General features: G+C 43.7%; 1 protein-coding gene across 5 annotated transcripts in view; it reads left to right on the top strand.

Annotated features, from left to right (window-relative positions):
• LOC128696087 (teneurin-m-like) overlaps window positions 1-13,742 on the top strand; it is a 395,373-nt gene that overhangs the window by 361,358 nt on the left and 20,273 nt on the right. For all 5 annotated transcript variants that reach the window (XM_070094985.1, XM_070094987.1, XM_070094986.1 and 2 more), the window contains 2 exons: window positions 8,714-8,937; window positions 9,447-9,654. In XM_070094985.1, coding sequence (XP_069951086.1) covers window positions 8,714-8,937; window positions 9,447-9,654 — 432 coding nt within the window. The remainder of the gene's footprint in view (window positions 1-8,713; window positions 8,938-9,446; window positions 9,655-13,742) is intronic.

Below are 13,742 nucleotides of genomic sequence, written 5' to 3'. Positions count from 1 at the left end.
GGTAACGTCTCCGCCCCCGGGCAGGAAGGACATAAGTGTCTACTTTGAGGATTGGGAGATCCTGGAGTTCCAGCTGTTCAAAAATGTCATTGCCACATGACTGGAAATTCTGTTGGACTATGGTATGGGGCAGAATGACAGTACCACTACAAGAATTGAGAGAAAGATGTTTTTCAATAGTGATAGGAGTAGTATCGATATTCGAAAGGAGAGAAAGATCATGAGCTTGGGTAGCATTCTGGACAGTGACGATGCGCGTACCGCTCTTGAGAGCATGAAATGAAATATCTCTACCAACATGACGCAGGAGCGCTTTGCCAATACTATGGTCAGAAAGGTAGGCAGAAGAAGAAGAAGTCGGTCTTAAAGTAAAGAATTTAGTCCATTGTGTGGTCCGAAACTGAGCGTGGAGAGGGAGTGCTTGACGTGTCGGTCTTTTCCGAGTAGAATGGGAAGGTAACGAAGGAGCATCATCAGGAGATTGACGTTGGCGTTTAGGAGTAGGACCGGAGTTGGTCCGGCGTGAAATGGGCGGGCGATTCGAAAATTGCCGTACCGTAGAGGGAGAAGCCGGAAGCATAGTCAAAGGAGAGCGGAGTTCAGACAAATTGAAGGAGTCAGTCGAAGCCCCGGTACCTGAAGCGGGTGAGGAAACAGCACCAGCAAGAGGTACAGGGGCATCAGGAGTGTCCGAAGAGTGGTCTAAACACAAGGCAGGGTCAGAATGGGGTGCGGTATCAAGAAGGGGCCCAGGGGTAGTGGGTTCATGGATTGGGTTCTCCATGGTTAGGTTACTCCTTTGCTTTTTTGTTTTTAAGAAAAAAAAAGAAAAGAAAAGAAAAATAAAAAAAAAGAATAAAAAAAAGGGGGGAGCGGGGAGGAATAGTTCCCAGGAGGAATGAAAGGGCCGGAAATCTCCCTCCGCGCCCAAGAGGACCTCAGCACCGCTAGTAGCGCAGATGCAGCATGGAACCCGTGCCATACCCTACCCTTCATGCCAGTAAACCAGCAATCCGGGATAGCAACCTCACATCTGCCGAGCTACCTCGGTGGACAAAAGAGAGGGCGGCCAGATATCCACCACAAAGCATACCTCCTTCGGCCACCACCCCGGAATCCGAAAGGTGGCTTCCAGAGATACACCCGTCGCCCGAAAGACACCCAAAGCTACTCCGGGATACCGGAGAGGGATCGGGACATCCCCAGGCAATCCAGATTCCACGGCAAACTACGCCACCGCCAAGAACCTCAACGGAATGGGATGGACCCCGGTGTCCTTTCCCCTACCTAGGAACTAGCGCGCCTGTGGGAGAAATCCCAAAGGCCAAAAAGAGGAAGGGCAAAAGGGAGGGGTGGGGAGGAGGAGGAGGAATGGAAAAAGGGGAGGATGGGATAGGGGAGGGGAGAATGGGGGGTAATTAGGTTCGGTCTGAGGAAGAAGACCGACAGGGCTAATTCCTCAGACCAAGAGCCTCTTCACCACGCCAAGGAGCCCCCCTTGAAGAGGAGATACTTGTCCAGTTTCCTCTTGAAAGCTTATACATGGACACATATGTGCATGTATACATATGTACATGTACTTACAGTATGTATACAAGTGAATGTATAAACTAATGAGATCACTAGACAACACTTGGTGGGTGATTCCCGTAGACTTAATTAATGTTTTGACAAGTTTTAAAGGTTTGTTTAATTTTCCAGCTTGAAAGCCAGTTTCTTAGTGATCCAAAGAGTATATGATACTCCAACATTTTTGTCAATAAAATTAGCACATAAGAGGCGATAATTGGAGTACGCTTTATCTGGTCAACTTCAAACTTTCAACATTAAAGTACCCAACTTGGTTGGCTTTGTAGCCTTTACCTTTGATGAGTTTTGAGAATATCTATTCCCAGAGCCCGGCCATGGCCAGGCTCGTCTGGTGCTAGCCCGATCAATCAGACTGTTGCTACTGAAGGCCTGCTGCCCCACATATCCATCAGCAGCAACAGCATGGTTAACCAGGATAGCACTAAAAGAGCCTGGCCCATGGTTGGGCTCCAGGAGTAGAAAGACTCGCATGTTTCTTCCCAGCTCGGGCACATCAATGAGACTCGAGCATGGATTCAAGCTATTTCAATCTCCTCCTTTATGATCTATTATTATTATTATAATCAAAAAGAAGCGCTAAGCCACAAGGGCTATACAGCGCTGCAGGGTAGGGAAGGAAGCAAGGGAATTGGATGGCAGAAGGGAGGGGGGATGATCAGCAGGTTACAGAAAACAGCGGGGCAGGGGATAGTACGGGGGTAGAGGGTAGCAAGAGATTGAAGTAGAAAGGGCTGAAAGTATCAGAATTTGTGAAGTAAGTCAGTCGTTGTCAAAAAGTCAATGAGAGAGTCCGGATGAAAGGTGGGTCCATCAGCGAGAAGGGAAGGTAAAGAGAGAGCAGCGGGGCGAAGACGACGACAGAGGTAAATTCTGCGTGCTCGTTGATAAAGTGGGCAGTCCAACAGAATGTGGCTGACTGATAATGGAGCTTGGCAATTCTCACAGAGAGGAGCAAGACGCCTCTCCATGAGATATCCATGAGTAAGACGAGTATGGCCAATGCGAAGACGGGAGAGAGTAGTCTCCCAACCTCGACACTGGTGATAAGAAGACGGCCAGTAACCTATACTCGGTTTAATAGACTGAAGTTTGTTGCCGAGCATAGTAGACCAACGTTGTTGCCAACGGGTGTGAAGGTGGGAAGATATTACAGCAAAATAGTCCGTACATGGAATACCTCTATAAGAAACTGGTAGGTCATGTACTGCTGACCGCGCAGCAGTGTCTGCCTGTTCATTGCCCTGTACGTCAACATGACCAGGGACCCAACAAAAAACAATATCTTTATGCTTAGTAAAGATGCGGCGTAGCCAAAGTTGGATACGGAGGACTAAGGGGTGAGGTGTATCAAATTTTTGTATAGCCTGTAAAGCACTAAGGGAGTCTGAGACAACCACAAATGATGACACAGGCATAGATGCAATACGGATAAGTGCTGTAAGGATGGCATATAATTCAGCAGTAAAAATACTAGCTGAAGATAGTAAATGCCCTTGTACGACGCTGTCCGGAAACACTGCTGCGAATCCTACGCCGTCAGAAGACTTAGAGCCATCTGTGTACACAGCAATGGCATGAGAATGAGAGTGAAAGTGGTCAAGAAAAAGAGAGCGGGAAGCGACCGTAGACAGTTGGGCTTTCGAGCAAGGGAGGGAGAAAGAACAGACTCGAACAGCTGGAACTTCCCAGGGGGGTAGGGAAAAGTGAGATGCTACATGTACATAGAAAGGTGGTAGTTGAAGAGAAGACAAGAGCGAATGAAGGCGAAGAGAGAAGGGACGGAGTAAGCAGGGGCGGCGAACAAATAAAGAATGTCTACTAATATCAGTGACCATTCTATAAATGGAAGGATTGCGGAGATCATGAGAGCGTACATAGTAGCGCAGGCAATGGGCATCACGGCGATCGGATAAGGATGGAACGTTCGCTTCTGCATAGAGGCTTTCGACAGGGGAAGAGCGAAAAGCACCAAGGCATAAACGTAATCCTTGGTGATGAATGGGGTTAAGGCTAGAGAGAGTAGCAGGAGATGCCGCTGAATAGATCTGGTCACCATAATCAAGTTTCGATAAAATAAGGGTGGAATGTAGGTGAAGGAGGGTTCGACGATCAGCTCCCCACGAAAGATGAGCAAGGGTTTTAAGAAGGTTCAGCCGGCTGTGACAAGTTGCCTTCAGAGAGGTAATGTGAGGTTTCCAGGATAACCTACGATCAAAGAGGAGGCCCAGAAACTTGACTGTATCACGTTCAGGGATACGGGAGCCATAGAGGTACAAAGGATGATCAGAGATGACAGAGCGTCTAGTGAAAGTGATTTGGTGGGTTTTAGTGCTGGAAAATTTAAACCCATGTGTGGTGGCCCAATTGGAAACACGGTCGACTGCATGCTGGAGAGAAACTGTAAGGAGGTGACAGTCAGCGCCTGCACAGGCAATAGCGAAGTCATCAACATAGAGTGATGACCAAATATTTGATGGAAGACTAGAGGCCAAATCATTAATAGCAAGGAGAAAAAGTGTTGTGCTCAGAACACATCCCTGGGGGACACCTTCAGCTTGGATAAAGTCCGGGGAGAGCACATTATTAACCCGAACACGGAAATGCCTGTCAGTTAAAAAGTTCTTAAGGAAGGATGGTAGATTGCCTCGAAGGCCTAAGGAGTGGGCTTGGGCTAAAATATTATACCTCCAAGTTGTGTCATATGCCTTCTCAAGGTCAAAAAATATGGCAATAACTGAGTGGTTATTCGCAAAGGCATTACGAACATACGTATCCAAGCGCAGTAAGGGGTCTATGGTAGAACGTCCCTTACGAAAGCCATATTGACGAGTGGAGAGACTGTTGTGTGTCTCTAAATACCACACTAAACGTCTATTTACTAGACGTTCCATTACTTTGCAAACTGCACTGGTAAGAGCAATGGGACGATAGTGGGAGGTTTCATGTCCCGTAGTGCCTGGTTTGCGGAAAGGGAGAACAATGGCGGATTTCCACAGCTGTGGAAGAACTCCTTGTGACCAAATAAGATTGTAAAGGCGTAATAGGACTGCAAGGGCTGACTGATGTAAATGTTGTAGCATACGAATATGAATGTCGTCGGGCCCAGCTGCCGATGATCGACAAGCTGAGAGTGTTGCCTCCAGTTCTTGAAGTGTAAAAGGCACATTATACTGTTCTTCTCTGAGAGAAGAAAAGTCCAAGGGTGCTAACTCTCTGGCAGACTTTGAGGAAAGAAATGAGGGGCATAGATGGAGTCCCTGAGAAATACGGACCAGATGATTGCCAATTTCATTGGCAACATCTAGTGGGTTTGCTATATCAACACCGGCAACCCGCAGAACAGGAGCCGGGTCAGGAGAATATTTACCACTCAGTTTTCGTACTTTTTTCCAGACTGCACTCATAGAGGAAGCAGAGGTGATGGTGGAGACATAATCTCGCCAGCAAGTGCGTTTAGCGTCACGGATGACACGGCGAGCGATCGCACGCTTCTGTTTAAAATCAAGGAGTCGCTCTGTGGTTCTATTGTACCGGTACCTGCCCCATGCAGCGCGTTTCAAACGTACTGCACGAGCACAAGCAGGAGACCACCAAGGCACGCATTTCTGAGAATGCCTGCCCGAAGTTTGGGGTATAGAATGAGAAGCTGCGGTGAAAACGGAGGACGAGAAGAGGTGTAAAAGCTCATCGATGGAGGACGAAGAAGGAACCTCTTTAAAAACAGTCAGGTGTGAGTAAAGGTTCCAATTTGCCCGATTAAATTGCCAGCGTGGGGTGCGAAGAGGTGGCGAATATGAAGGGGAAGTAAGAATGATTGGGAAATGATCACTGTCATGTAAGTCCGGGAGAACAGACCAAGTGAAGTCTAATGCGGCGGAGGAAGAGCAAACTGAGAGATCGATGCAAGAGAGAGTATGAGTCCGAGGATCAAAATGGGTGTGAGTACCTGTATTTAAAACATGGAGGGGGTGGGTGGCAAGAAAAGCCTCTAACTGAATTCCACGGGAATCACAGTGAGACCCCCCCCAGAGGAAATGGTGGGCATTAAAATCACCAAGTAACAGAATCGGTGGCGGTAATGACGAAACAAGGAAGGCAAAATCCGGAATAGATAATGCCCGAGAAGGAGAGAGATATAAAGAACAGAGCGTATACCACCTATGTAAGTGGATACGGGCTGCTGTGTAATGCAGCGAAGTATGAACAAATAGCTGATGGTACGGAATATCAGTGCGGAGAAGAAGGGCACTTTCATTAAAGGTCCCATCAGGAAAAGGATCTGAAGAATACAATAAATTATAGCCTGAGATGTGAGAAATAACAGCAGAGTGTAATTTTGGTTCCTGTAAGCAAACACCAACAGGGGCAAACTGGGAGAGTAACATCTGAAGCTCACCCCGATTACCCCTGAGGCCGCGTATATTCCACTGTAAATAGGCCATGATTGGCAATGATAAAGATACTTGAAATCCGCAGGTAAGGGTTCCTACGGACTAGAAGGGTTAGAAAAGTCCACATGCGGAGGCAGTGGAAAACGTTCAAGCAGCGAAGGAACGGTGCGCTGTGAAGAAAGGAGTTGCGCAGATGGAGCAGAGGAGAGAGAAAGAGCGGAAGGTGGATCAGTGTCCATTGATGGTTTGGTCTCTGCAATATATTCAGAGATTGCTTCAAGTGTTTCGGAATTCAGAGATGTCGTATGGGAGACAATATTGGGAATGGTAGGGGGAGGATGAGTAAAGATTGGAACTGTATTGGACTGTACCAAGGTAGGGGGGGGCGAAAGGGTGGAGGGAACTGGAGAAGCATGGCAGGGGACAGAAGAGGCAGGAACCTGGGAGGTGGCAGAAGAGGAAGAAACTTGGGAGGGAACAGGGGAGGAAGGTACATTACGAGGAGGAGGGTGAACCTCTGCACTTGTAACTGAGCCAGTGAGAGGGGAAGAACCAGGGACAGAGACAGGGAGGGTAAAATGAGGAGGTGGAAGATGGGTAGGAGGTGTTAACGGACCTTTTTTTGACTTTTGAGAAGTAGAGGGACGATTGGGAGGAGGTGTCGTACGAGGTCTCGTCGATACTGAGGCTTGTAAGAGAGAACTCGAAGAAGCGAGATTAGACTGAGGCGTTGAAGTAGGGACGTCTGAGCCGAGGACAGCAAAAGGATTAGATACAGGAGTGATTATGGGAGAGGTAACCACAGAGGTGGGTGTAGAAGATGGGATACCAGAAGTGGGGGGACGTTTTGAAACACGGGAATAAGAAACACGTGGGAGTCTCCCTTGGAGGCGGAGATGAGAAACTGCCATGGCATAAGGGAGACCTTCTGTCTCTTTGAGGTAACGGATTTCCCGCTCGTTTAAATAGACCTGACAACGGCGAGAGTACGAAGGGTGAGCCTCATGACAGTTAAGGCAAGAGGGAGATCGATTGCAAGACGTATTAGAATGGTCATCGGCACCACAGACTGGGCATTCGGCGATAGATCTGCAATATTTCGCTGGATGGCCAAATCGCCAGCAATTTCTACACTGTTGTGGTGTAGGGATCACCTTTCGAACTTGTAACCGATGTCCTGCTATATAAACGGAGGATGGGAGTTCTCGGCTGTCAAAAGTTAAACGAGCCACATTGCTAGGGTATCGTCTCCGCCCACGGGCAGGAAGAACGTAAGTGTCTACCTTGAGGATTGGGAGATCTTGGAGTTCCAGCTGTTCTAGAATGTCGGTGCCACATGTCTGGAAATTTTGTTGAACTATGGTATGGGGCAGAATAACGGTACCACTACAAGAATTGAGGGAATGATGTTTTTCAAGGGTGACAGGAACAGTATCTATATGGGAAAGACGAGAGAGCTCACGAGCCTGGGTAGCATTCTGTACGGTAATGATGCGCGTACCGCTCTTAAGAGCATGAAAAGAAACCACTTACGTGGAGATGGATTGGTGTGCTCAGGCTGGGAAGAAACGGCTTGTAAACCAGGCTGCCCAGCTTTTGAGGCATTTGTGACTGAGTGGATGAGAATGTCACTCAGGAACCTCACCTGTCCATATGTTAGTGGGATTGAGTCCTGCTAACTGCAATCTTTCTCTATATATGCCTGCTTGTTTCTGCATGTTGCAATGATTATATATATATATATATATATATATATATATATATATATATATATATATATATATATATATATATATATATACACATTATGTCATGCCAGATAAGTAAAACTTGCAATTAGTAGCAATAGTAGTGTATAGTAGCACCGCTGTATCCTCAAGTCCAGTTTTCGCTGTTTCAGTTATCTGCAGTTTACCGTGGCCCAAAAATAACCCTTAATTTTGCTTAATAATGGACCCAAAGCACAAAAGTAGTGATGGTGACAGTTCTTCAAAGCCTAAGAGAAGCTGTGAAGTGTTTCCCATTAGTGAAAAAGTGCTACTTCTCCACTTATTGTGCATAATTTATGTTAAACTTTATTGTAGGTATGTAAACGAAAAACAACTTATATATAGGGTTTGCTACTATCCACAGTTTCAGGTATGTGCAGTAGACATTGAAACATATCCCCACGGATATGGGAGTCACATCTGTATATAATTGTATGATAATTCTGTATATACACAGAAGATACTGGGGTACCTGATTCCAAACCTACACTCCTATAACAAAGTACTGATGTGAGATATAGGAGAGAAAATATAAAATAAACCCAGTGAAAAGCAGCAAACACTAGTTCAGAAATATGACTTCACACATGTATACCAGTCTTCATTTATAATGGAAGTTTCAAGGACAAATATTTATAATGGAAGTTTCAAGGACAAATATTTATAATGGAAGTTTCAAAGACAAATATTACAAATGTACAAGTGAAAATGGTTGAACATACATCAGAACTGCCTTGTGTAAGTCAATTGGCCTTCTGGAGTTACCTTTATATTCTTTATTTTTTTACCTGGGAAGAATTTTTTCCCTTGGGTGACATGTAGGGAATACCGTACTTTGAAATTGAAATTTAACATGTACATGTATTGTAAGGAATAGGGTACTCTGTTTTTATTGTTTTATTAGATCATGGCTACTTAAGTGTTGTTTGTGGAGTTACCTAACTATTGGTGTGGTGGTTTCAGATGTGAGGAGCACGGGCAGTGTAAGAATGGCACTTGCATCTGCATGACGGGTTGGAACGGCCGCCACTGTACTCTGGCTGGCTGCCCCAGTGACTGCTCCGGCAATGGAGCCTGTGTTATGGAGAAGGAGGAGTGGATGTGTCGTTGTCAGAATGACTGGGAAGGTTATGACTGCTCTGTGAAGCTAGAAACAGACTGTGACGATAACAAGGATAATGATGGAGGTAAGTGGCCCATGTCAGAGAAGTTTGTATACACCTTGCTGAAAGATAACATTTTAATTAACGAAGACTTTACTTCAGTATCACATTGCCTATTCAGTTATCATAGTGAAACAAAGCCTTTATTAATAATGTATTTACTGTCATACTCTACTTTCACACTGTGAAATTATCAAGAATATTGAATACAGCCTATTGAAAGTAGACCAAAAGTACTGTTGTATAAAGTAAATAACATTGCAGTACTACATTCCGATGCCCAGATTACTTCAGGAAAGGATGCACAGTTATTTTTTCTGTAATACTGTATATCTTCTCTCCCTCATTTAAAACTGATTTCTTGCCATAATACTAAACACATATGAGAGACAAGTTGCTAAACACACAAAGAATTGGAGGAGTAAAATGCAACATACTTTTCCCAGGAGCTCCTCCTTCACATCTTTGTGACATGGCAAGATGTTGTAGGATGCCTGTATAGCAAATTACTGTACATGTGTGTGTATGTCCAGATGGGCTGGTAGATTGTGCTGATGCCGAGTGCTGTTCGACAACCCCCTGCCACCAGTCCACACTGTGCCTCACTTCTGTTGACCCCATCGACATCCTCCTGAGGAAGCAGCCACCTGCTGTCACCGCCTCCTTCTTCCAGCGGATGCGCTTCATTGTGGAGGAGGGCTCTGTCCAGAATTATGCCGAGGGCTCCGCCTTTAATGCTAGGTTGGTGTGGTCATTTATGCTGGTGGTGGTGTAGTGGTAGGTGTGAGTGGTGGGCAGGGATGTGCTGTAACTAATGGTGGTACTGTAACAGGTACTGGTGACAGTGCCTTAAGATGCAGTATATGGCAGAGGTATTATTACAAGTGTGGTAGCAGTAGTACTGATTGTGATAGTATAGTCAGAAGTGGTGGGTGTGGAGTAAATTTGGAGGCGAGTGTTGTGAACTCAGTGGTACGTGGGTATACCATATAGTAGAAAGTATGGGGAGGGGGGAGGTGGTATTATTTATGCACAATTATAGCAATTTATGTGGCGTGATGCTGATTTTGAGGTCCTTTTCCATATCTGTTACTAGCAGGTTCAATCCTTTTGACCCTAGACTGTTCAGATTGAACTCCAGCAGCTTCTTGTTTGACTACTAGTTTAGCCTCCCCAGACCTCCCTGAAGTTTGTTTGTCCATGTTTTTTGTTCATGTCTGCTTTACATCAGCAAAGAGTAATATACAAGACATTTCCTCTGAGAGATCATTAATGTAATTTAGTAACAGCAGCAGCTTCACTACTGGCCAGCATTATGATGCTTCACTCATTATTTTGTCTCCAGTTTTTTTGGTTTGTGGATTAGTGTCTCGTGAAGTACCTTAAAGATTTTTGTTGTACAGGTATTTTTTTTATAATATGCAGTCTCTCTAGCCATGCTTTTTCCATTTATTCTGTATTGTAAATCTCTAATTGGTTCATGAAATAGGATTTCCCATACCTGCCCTCACAGGGTAATTTTATACATGTCAGATGTGAGCACTGAAGAGTATCATCGGTGTAATGACATCTCATTTTAAGGTCATTTAATACACCCTATTATTTTCCTGGCCTGAGTTATCTTTACCTTGTGTTCTTAAAGTTAGATAATCTGACATTAATATTCCTTGGTCTCTTGCCTGTTCTTAATCTTCAGTGAAAAAAAAAGACAGATGTTTCGAGTTCCTTCTTGTCTTATTGAAGCAGTTGGAATTTGCTGTTCCCACTACATCTCCAGTATTGCCAACACTCCATATCATCTAAAACCTGGGACACTATCCTCAAATAAAGTATTATAGTTTAATTAAAAAGAAAAGAATATCCGGTAAAAACTCTAAGAAATACTCAATATAGCAGAAGAGGAAAGTAAAGGAGTAAGGAAAGGTAATATCAGATCTCATGTTCAAGGATGACAGCAGTGATGCTGTTGCATGCAAGGAAATTAATATGCTGGATAACTAGAACTTTCAGAACACAAGATGCTAAGCCAATGATAATATTCTGAGTCAATATGTACTCTCTAAACTGAAATATTACTGAACTCTAACAGCCTCTTTTAAGGAAGGCAAAAATCATAACTGGAGATTATGCAGAGAACCTTCACTGCCAGTATAAATTCACTCAAGCACCTAAATTATTGGAAATGCCTCAAGTCCCTGGAACATTAGCTAGAAAATTCTAGAGGGATTGGTATCAAACCTGCAGACCGAAATTATTCTACAAGAACAAAAGACTCAGCAGATGGTGCAAGATACCTCCAGTGAAAAACGTGGGGGCAGCGAGTACACTAAGAAACAACTCAATAAGTGTGAAGGGACCAAGACTCCTCAACACCCTCCCTTCATGTATAAGCAAAATATTTCTTAAACCCTTAGCTGTCTGTAAGAGGGATCTGGATACATTTTTGTTTTTAATTAATTCCTGCTCAGCCAGGCTCTGTTGCCTTTATTGGACTGCATGTGGCTAACATCAATAGCCTTGTTGATCAGGCCATCAACCAGGAAGCCTGAGCCATGGTGATCCTGGAATCATCTTCAGGTAACCTTGTAATATTGGTTTCAGAATGTTGGCATAAATACGTATCTATTTTGATGTTTTCATATTGCATATTTTTCTTCACAATCCTTGTTTTTTTTCCCCCTTTATTTTCAGTTCATCTGTTACTCTTAGTCTTCTTCGAATCTTTAATTTCTTGACTTATAATTTTTATCTTATATTGTTGGAGTTGGAATAACTGTGTTTTGAGAATATTTTTACTTTAAGTTTCTTCTGAGGTTCATGATAATATGTGATAACTTTGGTAATGCTGATGACAGTTTTGGTATGGTGATGATTCTGGTAATGGGGATAGTGATAGTAGCAGTGAAGATGGTGTTGCTGGCTAGTAGTGATAGGGGTGGAAGCAGAGATGGTAATGGTGGTTGTAATGGTATTGGTGATAGCAGTTGTGGTGAAACAAGGGCAGAATAAGTGGTGAAATATGAAGGTATAGGAAGTGTAATGAAAATGCATGAGGGGGAGAAAACATAAGAGCGGAAGAGGTAGAGATGTAGATCAGAGAAGTGCTTAAGTGATATTTGCTGGTAAAAATAAAAGCGGATGATGAAAAGTTGCTGGTAAAAATAAAAAGCAGATGAATAAAAAGTGTTGGTGAGGGAGGATGATGATGTGATGGTGGCATGTTTGGTTGGCTGGCCTAGTGGTCTCCTCCATTGCAACTAATTACCCTGTCCTGCACAGCAGTGCCTCTACGATGGAGGACAATGGTGTCGAGCAGACATGATAATGTGGTTAAATTAAGGATTTTGCCGGCTCTCCACACGTGTGCTTACCTAGTTGTGCTTAAAAGGGGTTGAGTCATGGCTTCACCTCTTAACTTATATCACAAGGCTTTACTGATTCCCAGTCTTCTGGGCTCATTCATACAATCTTGAAACTTGTGTACTGTATAGTGTATCTACCTTTACCACTTCTACACTGAGTGGACTCATTACCCAGAGACTGAAAATGCATTTCCTAACATCCCAGGAACTTGTGTGTTCTCAGCTATGTTTCCTGGTCTTTCTACTATTGTTGTTAAACTGAGCTCACTAGTAGTCCAAACTGAGCTCTTCAGTTTTTGTACCAACCAATATTATAATAATAATGATAATATATTGGCAAACTATGGGCAAATTGGAAAATCTGTTCACAATGTACATTATACCAAAATTGGAATGTGCACTAGTGCTGTGGTGTTCTCACTTTGAAGAACATGTGGATAAAGAGCAAGTCATACCTATTAGTCTTTTACAATAAAGCTCAAGAATATACACAAGAATGCAACAGATGTGCTGATTACCTTTCCTTAGAGGGGTAATAAAGGCACTGGTACCAGAGAGACAATAAAGACACAAAGCAGAGGAGGGAATAAAGACACAGAAGAGGAGAGAATAAAGACACTGGTACCAGAGAGGCAATAAAGACACTAGTAACAGAGGAGGGAATAAAGACACTAGTAACAGAGGAGGGAATAAAGACACTAGTAACAGAGGGGGGAATAAAGACACTAGTAACAGAGGGGGGAATAAAGACACTAGTAACAGAGGGGGGAATAAAGACACTGGTAACAGAGGAGGGAATAAAGACACTGGTAACAGAGGAGGGAATAAAGACACTGGTAACAGAGGGTCCATTGTCTGCCTACCTTTAAAAAAAAAAATGAACTCTACAGACTATAGGAAGTACAGTGGAACCTCGGTATGCGACCTTAATTCATTCCAGAAGGCTGTTCGAGTGCCGCTCCATTTGAGTATCGAACAAGTTCTTCCCAACCAATTTTCTGTTTGGCTGGCTGTTATCACTAATCATTGTAGGCCCCATGGTAACTTATTTATACAATACAAAAAAACACCAAAAAATGCAAAGAAACATGAAAGAGTTTACAGAGTAGTTCTGGCAGGTCATATTTGTTTGGTCGAGTGCTGAGCTTTGTTCGAGTAGGGAGCTGGTCTTATATCAAGGTTCCACTGTATATTCTTAAAAAAATTGTATGACAAACAAATTACCATTAATGAAATATCATAAACGTAACTCTACTAGGTGTAATGTTATATGTAATACAACTTAGCGTGGCCGAATCATAATAAGGTCACACTTTTTTTCTTCCTGTAAGTGTGCTGAGCTGTATAGTATTACTGTACATCACTACATGCTCAAACCTTTCCACTTTCCTCCCTTACAAGTCCAACACATGTCTTTTTTTCTCCATTCCTGTGTTTATTTTGTTCAATTTGCCAAAATCATCACAC

This window comes from Cherax quadricarinatus, chromosome 48, assembly GCF_038502225.1.
Source record: "Cherax quadricarinatus isolate ZL_2023a chromosome 48, ASM3850222v1, whole genome shotgun sequence".
Classification (NCBI taxonomy): domain Eukaryota; kingdom Metazoa; phylum Arthropoda; class Malacostraca; order Decapoda; family Parastacidae; genus Cherax; species Cherax quadricarinatus.
Note: the sequence above shows the minus strand (reverse complement) of the source record. Positions and strands in the feature narration are given on the sequence as shown.